Source organism: Peromyscus leucopus, chromosome 23 (assembly GCF_004664715.2).
Source record: "Peromyscus leucopus breed LL Stock chromosome 23, UCI_PerLeu_2.1, whole genome shotgun sequence".
Classification (NCBI taxonomy): domain Eukaryota; kingdom Metazoa; phylum Chordata; class Mammalia; order Rodentia; family Cricetidae; genus Peromyscus; species Peromyscus leucopus.
The window spans coordinates 28,755,060-28,775,915 of NC_051082.1; the positions used below are offsets into that span (position 1 = coordinate 28,755,060).

General features: G+C 51.3%; 1 protein-coding gene across 1 annotated transcript in view; it reads right to left on the bottom strand.

Moving 5' to 3' along the window:
• Slc12a9 (solute carrier family 12 member 9) overlaps window positions 1-10,893 on the bottom strand; it is an 18,294-nt gene extending 7,401 nt beyond the window's left edge. The window contains 9 exon segments of the mRNA XM_037198524.1: window positions 1,227-1,338; window positions 1,457-1,614; window positions 3,503-3,614; window positions 4,331-4,438; window positions 5,161-5,469; window positions 8,467-8,598; window positions 9,401-9,535; window positions 9,740-9,963; window positions 10,741-10,893. Coding sequence (XP_037054419.1) covers window positions 1,227-1,338; window positions 1,457-1,614; window positions 3,503-3,614; window positions 4,331-4,438; window positions 5,161-5,469; window positions 8,467-8,598; window positions 9,401-9,535; window positions 9,740-9,920 — 1,247 coding nt within the window. The 5' untranslated portion in view covers window positions 9,921-9,963; window positions 10,741-10,893.
• Between the last annotated feature and the right edge of the window lie 9,963 nt (window positions 10,894-20,856).

Genomic DNA, 20,856 nt, shown 5'->3' on the forward strand with positions numbered 1-20,856 from the left:
TAAATCAGGCAAGGCAAAGAAGTGCACACCTGTAACCCAGCACTCAGGAGGTAGAGGTGGAGGACCAGAAGCTTCAGGTCAGCCTGAGAGACCATGGGAGACCATGCCATTCCCCCAAATCCAAAAGTAGAAAGACAAAACCAGAATGTCAACGCACCTCTCTGCAATATCTGTGTACCCAAGGAGGTGCCAAGGAACCCTACATAAAGCCAATTCACCCACACAAAGTTCCACAGAATGCCAGTGTCCCCCAAGAAAGATCAATCCACACTTCATAATGCCAAAGTAGTCCCAGAACTCAGGAGGGGAGGCAAGAGTTCTAGGCCAGCCTGGGCTACACACACAAAAAAATCTGTCTCAAAAGAAAAGCAAGCTGGGCGGTAGTGGTGCATGCCTTTAATCCCAGCACTCGGGAGGCAGAGGCAGGCGGATCTCTGTGAGTTCGAGGCCAGCCTGGGCTACCGAGTGAGTTCCAGGAAAGGCACAAAGCTACACAGAGAAACCCTGTCTCGAAAAACCAAAAAAAAAAAAAAAAAAAAAAAAAAAAAAAGAAAAGAAAAAGGAAAACAGATAGATGAGGGATGGGGGGTAGAAGTCAGCGGCAGATGACTCAGTATGTGTAAGATACCAGGTACAATCCCCAGGAGTGCAAAACAAAGTTAAGAAATTAAGTGTGGCCAGGCACGCTGGTGCGCATCTTTAATCCCAGCACTCAGGAGGCAAAGGTAGGCAGATATTTATGAGTTCTAGATCATTCTGGAGTACATATCAAGTTCCAGAGCAGCCAGGGCTACATATTGAGACTGTCTCAATATAAATAAATAAATAAATAAATAAATAAATAAATAAATAAATAAATAAATAAATAAATAAATACCAGTGCACCCCAAAGAGTGCCAATGTGTGTGTGTGTGTGTGTGTGTGTGTGTGTGTGTGTGTGTGTGTGTGTTAGGCTCTAACTGGCTAGCCTGGCCTCACACTTGTTGCAGTCCTTATACCTCTGCCTACTAACTGTTAGGATTCTATGCTTGAACTGCCCATCTTATTTATTTATTTTCAGGCAGGGTCTTCTTGTGTGGCTCAGGCTGGCTTCAGTTTCAATCCATTCCCCTACCTCCACTTCCAAATTCAGATTACAGGTTTAAAACAATCGCTGGCCAATATCCTAATTCTCATTTACACCTCTTATCTAGACCTAAGATAGGTTCTCAGTCTGCTAGCTAGACTAGCCAGCGTGGCTGAAAGGAAGACTTACCTGCACCAGGCCCCAGGAATACAGGACAGCACCCCAGGGGTTACCCCCTCCAGAGACTACCTTGGCCGGTGCCAAGATGACTCCTGTAAACAAAAAAACAAAACAGAATCACTAGACAAGTGAGTCCCAGCCTAGAGGGGGCAGAGACAGACCCAGGAGGGCAAGCCCAGAGCAGCGCGGCAGACCCAGCGGGCACCACACCGAAGAGGTCATCCTGGGCCAGGGCATGCAGGATTCGGGAGGCGCCGATGAGAGAGCTCATGGAGGCCGAGAGTGCCGTGGCGTAGATGCCGATCAACACGAGTGGGGGCCACAAGCTGATGCCACGGAAGAACCCATAGTCTTCCTGAAGCAGGGTCCTAGCCAGGAGGAAAAGGCAGAGGAAGGGTCCATCAGTGAGCCATCATAAGGGCCGCATGAGAAAAGGTACTTGTGACACTGTTTCCAGAGCTATGCCCTAGAGGAGGCCTTGTAATGCCAGCACTCAGGAGGCAGAGTCAGGAGGATCCGGAGTTCAAGACCAGCTTCAGCTATATATAGGGAGTCTGAGGCCAGCCTGGGCTATGTGAGACCCTGTCTCAAAAGCAAAAGAGGCTAGGTCCTGGAGCCTGACTGATGACTCACACCTGGAACCTCAGAACTTGGGAGGCTGAGACTGGAGGATTGCCATGAGTGTAAGGCCATAGGCTAAGACCCTGTGTCAAAACAGAAGAGAAAAGAAAGAACCGTTTTAGGCCAGGCATGATGGTGCACATCCACGGGAGGGACGAGAGAATCTCTGGTTCAAGGCCAGCCTGAGGTACGGAGCAAGATCCTGCCTTAAAAATATAACAAAGGACTGGAGAGATGGCCCAGTGGTTCAGGGAACTTCCTAGTAACCAGGAAGACCTGAGTTTGGATCCTAGCACCCACGTATCAAGCCAAGCATGGGTGTAGCCACAGAGGAGACAACAGACTCTCCGGGTTCAGTGAGAGACCCTGCCGCAGAATAAAGAGAAGGGGGAGGCAGCGCACACCTTTGATTACAGTGCTGGGGAGGCAGAGGCAGGGGGATCTCTGTGAGTTTGAGGACAGCCTGGTCTACACAGCAAGTTCCAGGACAGCCAGGGCTACAAAGTGAGAAACCCTGCCTCAAAAAAGAATAAGAGAGAGAGTACTAGAGGACACCTGATACCTCCCTTTGGCCTTGGAGAGGAATGCACACATACCACACACAGACACACACACACATATACATACTTTTAAAAAAATTAATACAGCCGGGCGGTGGTGGTGCACGCCTTTAATCCCAGCACTCGGGAGGCAGAGGCAGGCGGATCTCTGTAAGTTCGAGGCCAGCCTGGGCTACCAAGTGAGTTCCAGGAAAGGCGCAAAGCTACACAGAGAAACCCTGTCTCGAAAAACAAAAAAAAAAAAAAAAAAAAAAAAATTAATACAAAATAAGGTCCTCCTTGGTGACTGCAGCCTTGGTGTCTGGACAAGCCTGATCTATATATCAAAAGTGCCCAGATGTGTTCATGGCATTCCCTGGTTATCTTTGACCTACTTGGATTTTGTCATTCCCAACAGTGTGTGACCAAGAGACAAAATATTTGTACAAATGCAAATTACTAGAAAGGTGAATAGGGCATGCTTGTGGGTGCCTATAATCACACTGTTCTGGGAGAATGGTGGGAAGATTACATGTTCAGGGCCAGCCTTTGCTACAATAGAAAGTTCAAGGCCAGCCTGGGCTACATAATAACCTACTCTATCCCCCCCGAAAAAGAGAACACAAACAACAACAAAAACCCTCCATTACCAGAAAGGCCCTGCCCCTCATCCCCCCCACACTCCAAAGTGCCTACAATTCACACAGTTGACGGCAGCTACTGGTGACAGGCGGACTGTAGCCATGGAGCTAGCCCTGCCTGGTGGCGCCATCTCTCTCCCAGTGGGAGAAACATCTCCAGCTGTCCCTCCAACCCAACAACCTGGGCACCTGTTTGACAACCTGAGGTGACCCAGGGTACCACCTTTTTTGGGGGGTGGCTTTTTCAAGACAGGGTTTCTCTGTGTAGCTTTGGTGCCTTTCCTGGAACTCACTCTGTAGACTAGGCTGGCCTCGAACTCACAGAGATGCGCCTGCCTCTGCCTCCTGAGTGCTGGGATTAAAGGTGTGCGCCACCACCGCCCAGATCCAGGATACCATCTTATGCTAACACTCAGCCTCAGGGAGTCTGCCATCTCCCTCCACCACGTACGTACCTGTCACAAGTGAAGCTGGAGAGGAAGAAGAGGAGGATGTAGATGAAGAAGGTATAGGCCACAGCGATGATGGTGCCCAGTGGAATCGCCCGGCTGGGGTCCTTCAGCTCCCCTGGAGGGACAGGGGCAGAGACGGAGGGGCCAGCCGTTCTAGTACACCTGTATCTCTCATGGTGACAGCCTTAACAAACACACACACACCACACACACCACACACACACACACCACACACACACACACCACACACACACACACCACACACACACCACACACACACATACCACACACACACCACACACACACACACACCACACACACACACCACACACACACCACACACACACACACACACACCACACACACCACATACATACACACACCACACACACACACCACACACACACACACCACACACACACACACACACACACACACACACACACACACACACACACCACACACACACACACACACACACACACACACACACACACACACACACACACACACACACACACACACCACACACACACACACACACACACACACACACACACACACACACACACCACACACACACACACACACACCACACACCACACCACACACACACACACACACCACACACACACACACACACACCACACACACACACACACACCACACACACACACACACACACCACACACACACCACATACACACCACACACACACACACACACACACACACACACACACCACACACACACACACACACACCACACACACCACACACACACACACACACACACACACACACACACACACCACCAAGGGCGGACTCTCACCTGACATGTTGGCCCCAGCCATGATGCCGGTGCAGCCGTTGAAGAGGACCGCAAAGACACTAGCAAAGGTCATCATGGCGCCCGTGGTGTAGTCCTCAGCATAACCAGCTGACGGAGGAAAGCGCATCGGTATTCCCCTCACACATCCCGCCCGGCCACCCCACTCTCACGCTCCCCTCCACAGCCCTGACCCGAGGGGCCGTGTGTCGCCTCCTCCCATCCTCCTCCGTCCTCTCTCACGGCCTCTTCTACCTCAGCTCCTATCCGAACTCACCCGCCCAGCTCAAAGGACCTGCAGGGCTTGCTCGTGGTTTCCCCAGCCCCGAATCGAGGTGAGGTTCCCCCTTCTCTGCTTAACCCACCCTTCCTTAGTCTGTTCCTCCTTCTTCCATGACGGGATCTCACTTCAGGCTGGCCTCACTGTGCGGCCACGGATGACACTGAATTTCCGATCCTCCTGCCTCTACTTCCAAGTGCTGGGATTACAGGCACGCACCGCCATGAGCGGTCAATTGTGCGAGCTAGCCAAGTGTTCTACCAACGAGCTACATCCACAGCGTTTCCTGGGATTCTTGTTTTTAAGACTTATTTGTATATTTTGCTATAAGTATGGGGGAGGGGGTTTTATGCCATGCATGTGCAGGTGCCCAAAGAGGCCAGAGCATGGTGTCATATCTCTTGAAGCTGGAACTGTGAACTGCCTGATAATGGGTGCTGAGCACCCCTAACCACGGAAGCATCTCTCCAGCCCCTCTCTGGGGATTCTAAGGCCCACCTATCACTCAAGCCCCCCCACAACCCCCACCCCGGCACTACAGTGTTCAGCTCACCACCCAAGTTGTCCTTCAGGGTGCTGCCGTTGAAACCAGTGAAGTGGCCATAACGGGGTGGCACAGAGGAGCCGTTGGTGCCTGGTCGGGGCGCCAACTGGATGTCCTTGGGTTTCATGGCCACAAAGCTGACCAGCACGGAGGCCAGGGAGCCAGAGACCAGCAGGAAGGTAAGGAAGGAGGCACGGGCGTAGAGTCCAGCTCCCAGTGTGCACACGCCACCCACGAGGCCGAGCAGCAGGGAGCCGTAGAGCAGATTCCAGCCGTAACCCTGGGGTAGAACCCGGATCCCGCTGGCGCCTGTGACGTCTGAAAAGAAGCAGGCTTGAGATAAAAGATCTGACCCCCGAGGAGACGCCCAGCCCTGACTATGACCCCTGCTACCCACCTGCTACTAGAGGCCGAATTTATCCTACACCCCTTTTCAGGGTAAACCCAGCATCTTCGCTCTCCCTGCTGGGTACCCATCTTGCTATGGCAATTTCCAGAACATCAGGCCGGGCTCTCTGACTAGAACCAGGCATGTCCGATCTTTGGACTTTGCAACATGACACTAACAAATCCTTAGTGTCATTGATAACAAATGTCATTAACAAATCCTTCTCAAGAACTGCCCCCCCCCCCCCCCCCCCGCACACACAATTTTTTTTTAATCTCATAAAAAGACAATAATAAGGTGGCTCAGGAGTTAATATACCCACTGCCAAGTCAGACAAACTGAGTTCAATCCCTGGGACCCACATGCTAGAAGAAAAAGGCCATGTTACACACACACACACACACACACACACACACACACACACACACACACGCACACACACACGCACACACACACAGAGCTGGATCTGTAACTCAGTTGGCAGGGTGCTTGCTTAACATACATACAGGCCTGGGTTTCATTCCCAAATAAAACCAGGCACGGTGGCACATGCCTGTATTCTCACCACGGGGGAGGTGGGGCAGGAGAATCTGGAGTTCAAGGTTATCTCCAGGACAGTCTGGGATACGTGAGAGTTTTTCTTTTAAATAAATAAATAAAAGAGGGAGGGAGAGGGTTCAGTTGGTAAAGCGCTTGCCGTGTGTGCCGGCTGTTCTCAGTGGTCAACTTGACTACACCTGGAATTGACTAAAACCCCAATGACTGGGCACACCTGAGAGGAGTTTTTTTTTTTCTTAATTAAATTATTAGGAGGAAGATCCCCTTCTAATCATAGAGATGGGAAGATAAATCTTTAATCTGGACCACACCTAAAGGACCCGGAAAAAGGAAGCTCTCTCTCTTTGCCTGCTTGTTCTCGCCCTCGCTAGCAAATCCACTCCTTCACTGGCATTAGAGTCTACTTCCTCAGGGTTCTGGTGTTTACTGAAGAGCAGCTGAGACATCTAGCCTCACAGACTGAACAACTACTGGATTCTTGGACCTTCCATTCATAGGCAGCCATTGTTGGATTAGCTGGATCACACCTGTAAGTCAGTCTAATAAATCCCCATACAGAGAGAGTATATAATATGTGTGTGTGTAGAGAGAAGGAAACAGAGGCTCATTCTATAAGTTCTGTTGCTCTAGAACCTGACAAACACAGATTTGGGTACCAGAAGTGGTTCTAAAGCAAGCCAGTGAGCAGCACTCCCCCATGGCCTCTGCATCAGCTCCGGCCCAGGTTCCTGCCCTGCTTGAGTTCCTGTCCCAACTTCCTTCAGTGACAGACCACAATGTGGAAGTGTAAACCAAATAAAGCCTTTCCTCCCCAAGTTGCTTTGGTCATGGGGTTTCATCACGGCAATAGTCACCCTAAGCTCAAGACTAACGTGTCACACGAAGCGTTTCTTTTTTAGCATTTGAGTGGTTTGCTCTGCTGAGCGCGCCTTTGATCCCAGCCCTTGGGAAGCAGAGGCAGACAGATCTCTGAGTTCAAAGCTAACCCGACCCACACAGTGAGTTTGAGAACAGCCAGGGCTATGTAGAGAAACCCTGTCAATAACAGTAATAATAATAATAGTAATAATAATAATAATAATAGAAAGAGAATGCCTCCTGCCCTTGCAAAGCACCAGGTCAGTGCTCAGAACACACACTGTTAAAGCCACCCGAAGCTCTAGTTCCAGGGGTTTTAAGGCCATCTTCTGACTTTTGAGTTTACCTCCATGCACACAGTGCACATAAACTCACGCTGGCACATACACATAAATAAATAATAAAAAAATAAGATTAAGGGTTTCTGTCCTCGGAGCCTCCTCCCACTCTCAGAAGTTCTTTCTTTCTATCTGTCTTTCTTTCTTTTTTTTCTTTTAGGCTTTTCAAGACAAGGTTTCTCTGTGTGGCCCTGGCTGTCCTAGAACTCTTTCTGTAGGCCAGCCTTGCCTCGAACTCAGAAATCCACCTGCCTCTCTGCCTCCCGAGTGCTGGGATTAAAGGTGTGCCACCATGCCCGGTTTTTGGAGTTATTGCTTACTTCCCCTTAATAAATCTACCTTCACTGTACACACACAAAAATAAATAGGACAGGCAAGATGGCCCAGTGGGTAAACATTTTTGCTAAGCAAGCCTGGAGATCTGAGTTTGGTCCCCTCAAACAGCATAGAGGTAGAAGGAGAGAACTGATTTCACAAACTTGTCCTGTGACCTCCACACTCAAGCCATAGCAGGTGTGTGTCCCGCTATCCTACACACAATAATAAAAAAAAATTAGTGAATATTTACAAATAAGCAAATAAGGCGAAGAGCCATAGAGGAAGATAGCTAACATTGACCTTTGCCTCCACATAGGCATGCTCAAGTAGGGTCATCCACACATGCATATTTACACATCACACATGCACACCCCGCACTCGCCACTCCCCCCCCCCCAAAAAAAAGGGAAAAAATGCATATCTAAAAAGGAAATTTTTTGTTGTTTTGTGAGACAGGGTTTCTCTGTGTAGCCTTAGCTGTCCTGGAACTCACTCTGTAGACCAGGCTGGACTCAAACTCACAGAGATCAGCCTGGCTCTGCCTCCTGAGTGCTGGGATTAAAGGCGGGCGCCACCACTGCCCGGCCAGGAATCTAATGTTTTAAAGGAGCTTAAAATTTGGTGTTGGGAGCATTTATAACTATCCTTGGCCACATGCAGCCACATGTGTCCAGAGGGCTGCCGGTTGGACATGCCTGGGGACGGAGACAAGCACTGGGTTGCCCACACGTCCTGCAGAAGGCAGGCCAGACAGAAAGTGAAGCCTCTGCTATGTGCACTTGGGAAACACAGCTCCAGAATCCGAAACCCCGAAGAACTCAGCACCCCCCAGACCAGGTCAGGGAGAGTACAGACCAGCCCCGAAGACATCCAGCACCGACTCCACCAGTCCCAGCAGGGACACAGCACAGCCACAGACGTTGGCCAGGTAGAACATGAGGCCGATGCTGCCGCCAACCTCCGGCCCCAGGGTCCTGCTGATCATGACTAAAAGTGGAAGCAGGGGTTGAGCGTTAAGGGAAAAGAAACTGAGATGGAGGAAGGGGCCGTAAGCCCATCTTTCCGCAGCTTCACTTCCGGGTTTCCTGTAACTATCAGCTCACTCTCAGGAGCAGTGCACTCTCGTCTTGTATCTTTGAATAAATCATAAGAACGCACAATCGTCCCCATTTTCCCGCTCCCGCCAGGCAAGCTCTCGACCCTGAGCTGTTACCCTGCTCTCTTTTCACTCTGTAGCCTAGGATAACTTCAAACTCCTCATCCTCCTGCCTCCACCTCCCCAGTGCTAGGCATCACCATACTCCACTCTTTTTATTTTGAGACAAGGCCTCCATTAGTTGCCCAGGCTGGACTTAAATTCGCTCTGTAGCCCAGGATGGTCATGGACTTTTCATCCTCCTGCATCCGCCTCCCAGGTATCCAGGGTGACAGGCCTGCATTTCCACCTGGCATCCACTTTCCTCATCTATAAAATGACTATCACTGAGCCTTTTTGTTGTTAGAGAGGAGCAGGACTGGGGATCACCCCAGACCTCAAGCACGCTAAGCAAGCACCCTACCACTGAGCTACAACCTCTGCCCTTAAAATGCTAACTGATAACATTGTTCGGAGATCAGATAGCGGTACTAACATGAAGACAGAGTGCTGGTCACCTTTACCTTCTCATCCTGCTGCTCACCATTCATAAACCTTTGGCCTGTTTTCAGAGAGGAGATAGTGGCCCCTTCCCGGCCCTGAACCCTGGAAGACAGACCAACCCAGACCCAGGCCACCTAGGTTGGAGGATACAGTAGGCTCCGCCCCCTCTCACCGCTCCATTGGTGGCAATGGCACAGACTGAGAGGACCGTGAGTGCCAGAATGATGTAGGCAACCAGGAGCATGGCCAAGGCCTGCAGCAGCCCAGCGTGGCCCACCACGAAGCCTGAACAGGAGGAGAAAAGCAGGTCACAAGGGGCAGTCACATCCTCTCCCCCTGTCCCCATCCCACTGGGTAGCAGAGTCCCACAGCAGAGGCACGCACAGGGGGTCTTTTCCTTCCGCCCTCCATCTGTCCACTAGGGCCCATCCCTAGCCGCAGCCTGGCCTGCCCCCCCCCCCCTTCCCAGGAAATCCTTGCTCTACTCACCGATCCTCAGAAACACGACGATACTAAACATGGACAGGACGGTGGGCACCACCACACCCAGGAAGGTGGAGAGCTTTCGGGCTGACGGCACCCCAGATCCCCCGGCTCCAGTGGGAGGGAAGGCGCCCCCCTCTTCCCCCAGAAGCCTGTAGGCCAGCAGAGGGGAGCTCTCGCTGGCCATAGCTGAGCGTGGGCAGAGGAAGCCACAGAAGGGCTTAGGTGACCTGTAAAAGAGGGTTTTTAGGGGCTGGAAAGCAATCCCACAGAGCTGTTCCTCCTAAACAAAACCCTCGTCAATCACTCGGAGCTTCCTCAAAAGGAGAGTTGCAAAGGACACACACACACACACACACACACACACACACACACACGGTGTAGAAACTCAAAACTGTCCCAGCAACTTTCCCCACACTCTCGGACCCCGGTGTATAATCGGGGCCCCTTTCAGCTCTTGGGGCCCGTGCCTTCCTTTCTGCCTCTAAAACTAGGGGTAGCAGCGGCTCTGCAAAAGGAACCCAGACCCCCCTGACAAACAGGGTCTCTCCTTAACTGGAAACCAGAGAGGAAGGAGATCTCCCCAGAGGGAAGTTAGCGGCTGGTAGAAAGCACCTCCTCCCGAGTCCCAAGCTGCCCCTCTCGAGTACCCCCAATACAGCATCTCACACAAGGGCAGTAAGAAACTTTCAAATCTCTCAAAGCTCCGCCCTCCATCACCTCTGTCTCTCAGCCCATCTCAATCCTAACCAGATTTTTCTAATCTCTACGAGGAACCACCCCCCCCCCCAAAAAAAAAACTCTATCAATCCGAACAGAGCCCTCGATTGTCCAAACACACATGCAGGCCGCCTGGCACCGCGGCACACGGGGGTCCCCAGGGTCCTCCTCCCCCACCCACCCGTTCTTGTCCACTTGCTCCAGTAACTGGATGCCTGTGGGCCAGGGATCTGGCCGCGGCCGGCCAAGCGCACCCCGCAGCTGGGTGCGGCAGGGTCCTCACTCACCACCCTAGGAACGCAGCTGCTCCGGGGTGATCCCCGCGCGCCTGGGGGGGCTCCGCTACGCGCGGAGGGGGGCGAGGGGGCCGGAAAAACCAAGCGGGCTACCGGGATGTCAGGCCCGGAGCCTGCCCTCCCCAGCAAGGCGTCCCATTGGTCCCGGGTCAAGCCCCGCCCCCAAGGCGTGGTCCACTCGCAAGCTCCGCCCACACTGCCCCCAAGCTGCCTGTGCCAGCCCCACGGCTCCACGTGTGTCCCGGGTGCCATCTGCATGGCAGTGGGTCGCGACCCCCTGGGCCCCCCGTCACCACGATGCTAAGAGATGCCCAAGGTGCGGATCTGACTCCAGTTCGAGCTCCGAGGAACCCCCAGGAGTACCCGAAAGGGGCGTGTGGCGACTGCGGAAAAGTGGACTGGAGTGGGCGGAACCGCGGCACCTGACTCAGGTGTGTGGCCGAGAACTGCGAGCGACGTCGGTCGGCGTCTTCCGGAGTCGTGCGATTCCTGTCTCAATAGAGACCTGGAATGTCCTCGGGGTTCCAGCCTGGTCCCTCTCAGCCCAGAGAAAACCCTCTCCTCGCCCAGTTCCAGCCCGCGGGCTGCGCTCTTCTTTCCGGCCACCGGAGGGAGCCGTGAGCCCCCATCCAGGCGCAGGTCCTGGTGGCTACGCTGGTGACCCTGCCTGCTTCTGTGCCTGTGGGCGAAGATCGGAAAACTGTGAACCCAACTCTCAAATTGGTGTCTCACTAACGGCGTCTCCCCATCTACAAAACTGGACTTAACCTGAACATCCCTCCTAAAAGAGCAGTTGAGAGATGAGCTGATCGTGTCTACTCCTTTGTGTGGGAAGGGAAGGGGGTCCTTATGTAGCCCGGGCTAGCCCTCTCAATTCGCTACATAGCTCACTAGGACTTTATGCTTGTGATTTTCCTGCCTCCACCTCCCCTGTGTTGGGATTACAGGTAATAACACAGCCTGATGCTAATAGTTTATTTTCCTGAAAGGGCCCCGCTGCCCCGCCCCCAGATTAAACACACCACCTGAGGCACAGGCTAGACCACTAAACTACACGCACAGCGTTAACGTACTGACTCTTCAGTCCAATGTGTACGTGTTCAGTGATTTATTTCCCCCCCCCCACACACACACACACGAGTATTGCATTAGATGTACATAACTGTTCTGTGAGTGGAGGCCGCTACTACTGCTGTTTTATTAGATTAGGGAACTGAAGATAAGAGGCTTAGAAAAAATTCTTTTAGATTTTTAAAATTATTTATTTTGCCAGGCGGTGATGGCGCACGCCTTTAATCCCAGCACTCGGGAGGCAGAGGCAGGCGGATCTCTGTGAGTTCGAGGGCAGCCTGGGCTACCAAGTGAGTCCCAGGAAAGGCGCAAAGCTACACAGAGAAACCCTGTCTTGAAAAAACGAAAAAAAAAAATTATTTTATGTGCATTGGGTTTCCCTTGCATGTATGTCTGTGTGAGGGTGCCAGATCCCCGGGAACTGGAGTTACAGACAGCTGTGAGGTGCCCTGTGGGTGCTGAGAATTGACCCCCGCTTCCTCTGGAAGAGCAGCCAGTATTCCCAGCCACTGAGCCATCTCTCCAGCCCAGATTTTTTTTTTTTTTTTTAATGTTTGTGAGAGTTTTGTCTGCATGTATGTATGTGCACTGTGTGTGTGCCTGGTGCCCCTGGAGGTCAGAACAGGGCACTGGATCCCCTGGGACTGGAGTTACAGGTGTTTGTGAGCCACCAATGTAGGTGCTGGGAACCGAATCTGGCTCCTCTGCGAGAGCAGCAAGTGCTCTTAACCACTGAACACACACACACACACACACACACACACACACACACAAATCTTTTAAATTACATTTATTTAATTACCTACTCACTTGTGGGTAAGGATCATCCACCACGTGTGCAAGTCAGAGGACAACTTGAAGGAATGAGTTATCGCCTTCCACCGCATGGGCCCCAGGGATGGAACCGGGTTGGCAGCAAGTACCCACTGAGTCATCTCACCGGCGGCCCCTTGGAGACCGTTAGCAACACATTCTGAACCTTTATGTACAGCTTTATGGTCACCCTGCTATTCGGACCTCCAGAAATGAAGACGGAGAGTCTGACATTCCCGTAGGAGAGGCTGGGGGCTCGCACCTCCCGAAACTGCTGGTCATGCAAACATGAGGACCGGAGTTCTGATCCCCAGAACCCATGTAGAAAAGCCAGGTGCTGGGGAAGCGGGCGAGGTGGGGGGGGCGGTTCCTGGGGTTCAGCTTAGCTGCTCTAGTGAGGTCGAGGTTCTGCGAGAGACCTAGCTTAAGAAAGAAAGTGGAAAGTGACTGAGGAGACCCTGACATTGACCTCTGGCATCCCACATGCACATGAACACACGTGGACACAAACTCGAACACACAGTGTGGCTCTCTACCAGGGACAAATTTGGCATCTCCGGAGTCATTTGCACCCATTCAGTCACATTTTGTAATTTGTGTATTTCTAAAGCTGGATTGCACTCCACTTTGCAAGTATAATAAAAATTGTGCTACACACACACACACACACACACACACACACACACACACACACTCATGCACGCATTTTTATGATTGTTTGAGACAGGCTCTCAAGTGACCCAGGCTGCATAACTGAGGATGACCTTGAATTCCTGACCTTCCTGCCTCCACTTCCCGAGGGCTGGAATTATAGGTATTTCACCACCATGCCTGCCTTGTTGTCTCTTGATTATGGCTTTTGTTTTTGTTTTGCTTCAAGACAAGGTTGCCCTGGCTGTCCTGGAACTTGCTTTGTAGACTAGAGTGACCTTGAATCCAGAGTTCTGCCTGCCTTTGCCTCCCAAGTGCTGGGATGAACGATGGGCACAAGACATCACCCCTAGATGTTCTTGTTGATTTTTCTTTGTTTGTTTTCCAGACAGGGTTTCTCAGTGTAGCTTTGGAGCCTGTCCTAGAACTCCCTCTGTAGACCAGGCTGGCCTGGAACTCACAGAGATCCACCTGCCTCTGCCTCCCAAGTGCTGGATTGCTGGGATTAAAGGTGTGCGCCACGCTTGTTGATGTTTCAAGTGTGGTTTTGTTTGTTTTTGAGACTGGGTTTCATGTAGCCCAGGCCAGTCTTGAACTCCTGACCCCCCGCCTGCACTCCACTCAATCTCAGAGGAATAAATACCACGTGTATAATAGCACTAGGGTGTATCCTCAGCCTGCACCTCCACGTTTAACCTCAGACTGTATGTACAACTATTAACGGGAAAACCTCACCCAGTGAAATGTCTTCAGTAAGCCACCCAGCATCAACTCCAGAGTCAGACGGCCTATCAGGGCAGAACCTCCTCTCTTCATAATGAGCCTCTCTCCCTGGAAGGGGGGGGGGACTAAATAAATTATAGTGGGCACGGTGGTGCATGCCTGTTATCCCGCCTTTCCTTGAAAGGCTGGGACAGGAGGAGTGAGCATTCAAGGTCATGCCTGTGTACATAGTGAGTTCAAGGCCAGCCTCGTCTATATTAGATCCAATAGCAAAGCATTAAGGAGGAGGAGAAGAGAGGATGACCTTCTAGCTTCTTTTTGTTTTGTTTTGAGACAGGGTCTCACTATGTAGCCCCTGGCTGTCCTGGAACTCACTATGTAGAACAGGCTGTCCTTGAACTCGTGGAGATCTACTTGCCTCTGCAGGCCTGTGCCACCACATCTGGCTTAGCTTCACTTTAATTGACTTGACAATCAGAGCCTCTGATGGAAGCCCACAACGGGGCGGTCTGATTAGTCTCCCAGTAGCTTTGCTAGAGATAACACTTAGCGGGTTACGATAATAGCTGTGGAGGAGGCTTTGCAGGGGACGTTAGGGGCTGCTGTGGGTCCAGACGGAGACGGTCTCTCAGGCTAGCAGATGTCCTAAGGTGGGGTCTCAGGGATGAGAAGTCTTGGCCTCTGTATTCAGTTTCTTTTCACATCCCTGTAACAGGGGTGACCTAAGAAGGAAGAGTTTGTTCTGGCTCGCGGCTGGAGCGAAGAGGCGGCTGGGTCAGGTGGCATCCACAGTTGGGAAGCGGGGTGCCGTGAGTGCTGGTGCTCAGCTGCTTCTTTCTATTTCGTCCCCAGCCTAATGCCGGCCGCACTGAGGGTGTGTCTCCCCACGGAAGCCCTCACACACCTCCCAGAGGTTTGTCTCTGTGGTGACCCTAGATCCTCTTAAACTGACAATGAGGATGAGCGGTCACAGCAGCTGTCCTTGTCCGGCTTCTGTCGCCTCTGCTGCCGCAACCTTTGGGCCACACTCTGCCCCAGTTCACATACAGACGAGTGGGTTGCAGAATGTTTTGTCTAGCCCTGGAGAGATGGCTCAGCAGATAGATAAGGACACTTGTAGCTTTCGTCGAGAACCCAGGTTCGGTTCCCAGCACCCTATGGTGGCTCAAAGACATCTGTAACTCCAGTTCCAGGGGACCTGATGCCTTCTCCTGACCTCTTTGGGCACCAGGCATGCACACGGTGCACATACATACATGCAGGCAAAACATTCATACACATAGAGTAAATAAATAAATCGAAAAAGAACTTAAAAAAAAAGAAAGAAAAGAGAGAAATGCTTTGTCCAAGACTGCAACACGGGGTTACTCCAGTTACTTAGTCTCTCTCTTCCCCTTTCAGAATAAAGCTTTTCAGAATCAAACTGGGCACGGCGGCTCATCTCAGCGCTGACAAGGCAGAGGCCGTGGACTTCAAGTTCAAGGACAGCCTGGGCTACGTAGCCAGACCTGGCTCAAATAAATAAATAAATAAATAAAAGCCATTCCTGCAGACTGCAGCTGTGGAAACCCTCTGTCCCCCAGTCCACCGTAAGCTGTATGGCGATGCCAAGGTCTTACTCCTCACGTGACTGCATAGGCCCCGCCCCCAGGGAAGGGACTATGGCGGCGCCCGGGGTGGCTTCAGAAGAGGGCAGTCAACGAGAGGACGCTGACGCACCAGAGCGTCCACACCGGCGTCGTTTCTGCGGTTGTATGCTGGGAAGGCGGGAATCCTGGGCTCTACGCGCTGGACCTCCTCCTGGTTTTTGAAAGAGAGAAAAACAAAACACCTAAACCCCAAAGACAGCACGATCTGACCTACCTGCGGTCTCCCCACTTCTTGAGAGCCCCAGGACCCGAGGCAGGAGGATGAGCTTGTGGCGTTCAATAACTGTTTTTTTTCCCCCAAATCCTTTGTGTCAACACCTTGCCAACTTCTTAAGTGACCTCAGTGTCATCAAAGGCGTTTACAACACACACACACACACACACACACACACACACACACACACACACACACACACACACAATCTGTTCTTTCCTTTGCCGATCAGGAAGTCCAATCAACCCGGGAACTCCGAACGAGACCTCAAATAACAATTTCCGGGCGATACCCGCAGTCCTCGCTCCCTTCCACCGTGGGCTCCCCAGAGTCTGATGATTCTGTCCCTCCCCCGCCTCCACCACGACCATGTCCAGGTCCCTAGAGCAGATGAGCCCTTGGCCACCACCCCTCCAATTTCCTGAAAACCCAGCAAACAAAAGGGCTCGGGAAGGGAGGCGAAGCTGAGCGGGGCGCCCTTCCTGCAGGACAGCTGATGGAGCAAAAAAAAAAAAAAAAAAAAAAAAAAAAAGTCCAAGAGAGATGACATTCCAGGGTTCCTCCAGGGACCCTTCTAGGTCCTGGGGAGGAGGGAGAGCATCAGGAGATCCGGACTGAGAGGGCCCGGGGACACCTGGATTTGCAAGCTGCCTTGGTGGGGTGATGTCAACCTTAGGGAATGGAGGGGGTGCCGGCAATCTTGGGGTTCAGGTGCGCTGTTTGGCTCCCAGGCGAGAACAGTGGGGGCTGGGAGACGCCTGAAGCCCTGCGTCATCTCCTCTGGGACCCAGCCTACCTCCCCCTGGCCCGACCTGCTACCCTCTGTGGTGGCCCCACCCGGGGCCTGGCTTCCTGCTCCTCCCCAGCACAGATCTTACCCTGCCAAGCTGACCTAGCCAGCTCTGGCTCTTTGGGTCGGTCTAGAACTCTGGTAACCTGGGCCCTAACCACTGATGGTTTTCATCGTCCCTCCTAGAGGTAGTCTCCTGCCTGTCCCGGCCCCCGCCCCCTTTCCCATCAGGAACACAATGGTAAGGGAAAGAGCCGGCTAATGGTTGGGGCCCGAGATATTGGCATGGGAGGTTGGGGGGCTTGGCCTCATATCCTGTCAGGCTGCCAAGGGAAGAGAGGAAACAAAAGACTTCCCCCTACGGGGACAATGAGCCTCCCACTACCTCCCCCCCCCCATCGCTCCACCTTTCCACCCCCCCCACCTTAAACTCGGGCCCCAGCCCTCAGCTTCTCTCCTCTTCCACTCTATGCCCCCTCCCCAAGCCAGCCAGCTCTACCCTACCTTCTTCTCCACTGGGTTCAACTGGTGCGTTTGTCTACTCCCTGAGAGCCCAGCAGCATGCCAGGTCCCTTCCTCTCCTTGGCAAGGTTGAAGGCAAGGTGGACAGGCTTCCCTGCAGTGTGGTAAGGGGTGAACGACACCCCCCTTTTTATTTTATTTTTATTTTTTGTTTTCTTTTTTCCGAGACAGGGTTTCTCTGTGTAGCCTTAGCTGTCCTGGATCTTGCTCTGTAGACCAGGCTGTTCTTGAACTCACAGAGATCCTCCTGCCTCTGCCTCCCGAGTGCTGGGATTAAAGGCGTGCGCCCCCATTGCCAGGCTAACCAGCCCCTTTTAATAGTGAGCGGAAAGTATCAGCTTAGGGCTGGGAATGAGGCTGGGCTGGGAGTGCTCTCCCTAATCGCAGCATAGGCCAGTGTGGTGGTGATGCCTGGAATCCCAGTGCTGAGGCAGAGGCGAGAGAATCCAGAGTTCATCCTCAAATACATAGGAGTTGGAGGCCAACCTGGGCTACCTGAGTGCCTGTCTCAAAAAGAGAAATAGAAAAGAGAAGACGTTGCCTCAGCAAAAGAATGGCATCCAGCAGGGCAGGACTCTTTTTTTTTTTATTTTTTTTCTTTCTTTTGGTTTTTTGAGACAGGGTTTCTCTGTGTAGTTTTGGTGCCTTTCCTGGATCTCACTCTATAGACCAGGCTGGCCTCGAACTCAGAGATCCACCTGCCTCTGCTTCCCAAGTGCTGGGATTAAAGGCTTGCGCCACCGCCACCCGGCCTTTTTTATTTATTTTATTTTATTTTATTTTATTTTATTTTATTTTAGTGTGTGTGTGTGTTCACATGTACATGCGTGTTTGTGTGCATGAATGTGGATGTGTGGGCACTCACGTGGAGTGTTCACATGGCAGTAAGAGGACAACTCTGGGTATTTGTCCTCACTGTCTACCTTGTTGGAGACAGGGTCTCCCTTTTCGTTCACCGAGGCACACACCAGGGTCACTAGTCCACAAGCTTCCAGGGTGTTTTTTGTCTCCATCTCCCAGTAGAGCGCCAGAAGCGGTGATTACAGATGTGTGCTAGCACGTCTGACTTTCTACATGCGTTCTGGGCATTTGAACTCAGGTCCTCACACTTGTGTGGTGAGCCGTCTTCAAGCCCTCTCTTACCTTTTGTGTTTATTTCATGTTTTGACATAGGGTCTCCTGGAGCACAGACTGCCCTTGAACTCGATCTATACACAGGGTGATCTTGATCCTTCCTGCCTCCACCTCCCAAGTGCGGGGATTACCGGAGTCTGTCATTTAATTTATTTGTTTGCTTATTGAGACAGGGTTTCACTTTTTAGCTAGGCTGGCCTTGAACTCTTGACAATCCTCCTGCCTCAGTCACCCAAGTGCTGGCACTAAAGACTTGAACTACCACTCCTGACTTCAGTCTTTCCTGTTGTTTTTGAGACAGTCTCAAGTATCTCAGGCTGGCTTATGGGTGGCTTATGGGGTGCTGAGGTTTCTACCTAGGGCTCCACAACTGCACCTGGCACTCGAATCCTTTGAGAGCTGATTTCCCATCTTTTCATTTTCTAGATGTTGGGGGAATTCCTGCAGAGCTTCAGCTGGTTTGATTCTGGAGCTTTCCTCTGCCTTTTGGGGTTGCTACCTTTTGTCTCCCGGTACCTTCTCTGTGTATCTCCTCTGAGAGTTTTCTAAAGGTGCAAAGCCTATGCAAACTTGAGATTTTGCACTTGGCATTGGTCCTCTGGGGAGCTTAGATAAGAGGTTTTGGGATACTGAAATGAACTTGCTAAAGGTGTAAATTGGAGAATAAAAAAGCCCCCTGCAGCTGGAAAGGCTAAATTTCATCCTTAGAATGCCTCTGGGTTTTCTTTCCACCGACCCAAGTGAACCCACACCCGATATACCTCACTATGATTTATTTATTTTTATTTTTATTTATTTATTTTTTTTTTTTTTTTTTTTTTTTTCAACAGGTTTCTCTGTGTAGCTTTGCCTTTCTGACTCACTTGTAGCCAGTGCTCGAATCACGAGATCGCCTGGCTCTGCTCCGAGTGCTGGATTAAGGGTGGCACGCGGCTTATTTATTTTTATTTTATGTACATTGGCAATCTACGTACATGAATTTCATGAAGGGATTGGATCCTGGACTGAGTTCAGAAAGTTGTGAGCTGCCATGTGGGTGCTGGGAATCGAACCTGGGTCCTCTGGAAGAGCAGCCAGTGCTCTTTGCCGCTCTGCCATTTCTCCAGCCCCACAAATGATTTTTAATTAAAATGTTACTTTTGTGTTATACGTGTGTAGCTGCCTGAAGAGGCCAGAAGAGGCCATGGGGTCTCCTGGAGCTAGAGTTATAGGCCGTTGTGAGCTGGGCCAGATGCAGGTGCAGGAAACCAACCTCTGGTCCTTGCCAAGAGCCGCAAGAGCTGTAATAACAGAGCCCCTGGAAAGGTCTACATGATGCACAGCGGAACACGTGTTATACTATCTATAAAAAACAGTGCTTGTTGTAAACGTTCCTCATGGATCTCTCTGAGATGCTTTCCTGGTTTTTGTTTGTGTGTTTTGTTTTGCTATTGGTTGTGCTGGGAATAGGACCCCACACGGTGTCTGCTAGGCCTTTGACCTGCTGCTGAACCATCACCAGCTCATACTGACTGAGACGGTCGCCCGCTGTCTGCGGGACACTGATGCTTCCACTTCCTACTCTTTTTTTTTTTCCTGTTAGATGTGTACTTTTTACTGGGTGTGGTAGCCCATAGCTTATAATTCTAGCACCTGGGAGGTTGAAGCAGGAGAATTAAGCGTTTGAGGCCAGCCAGGCAGGGCTACAAGAGACCTCGTCTCACACAAACAAAAAGAGCCACTGAGATGGCTTAGCCAGCAAAGGTATTTGCCACCAAGGGTGATAGCCGAGTTTGGTTCTTGGGACACACATGGTGGAAGAAGAGAACCACGTCTCTTTCACTTTATTTTTACGTGTGTGTGTGTGTGTGTGTGTGTGTGTGTGTGTGCACGGAAAAGGGAGTAGGATCCCCGAAACTGTAGTTTAAGGATGGTTTTGAGCTGCCATGTGAGTGCTGGGGCTTGAACCCAGGTCCTCTGCAAGAGCAACAGTTGCCATTAACCACGGAGCCATCTTTGCCCTGAAAACCAACTCTTGCAAGTCACTTCTGAGCTTCATATTTTCCATGTCTCCCATGTGTGTGTGTACACATACGTTACACTAAAACAAACAAGTGTTTTTAAAAAGTGTTTAAAAGGCATGGTGCTGCATGTTGGATGTAGAAACTAGAGAATCATGAGTTCAAGATCTGCCCAGGCTATATACCAAACTCTGTTTCAAAAAATTGGAAAAATCCTTTAGCTTCACAACTCATTTCAGCAATGTCGATACTTCTACCAAATTCTGTGTTTGTTTGTTTGTTTTTGTTGTTGTTGTTGTTTTTAGAGACAGTATTTCTCTATATAGCCCTGGCTGTCCTGGAATTCACTCTGTAGACCTCGAACTCACAGAGATCCGCCTGCCTCTGCCCCCAGAATGCTGGGATTAAAGGAATGTACCACCACCTGCCCAGCTGTTTTTGTTTTTTTGAGACAGAGTCTCTTTACATAGCCCTGGAATTCATCATGAAGACCAGGCAGGCCTTGAATGCACAGAAATCTGCCTGAGTCTGCCTCTCAGG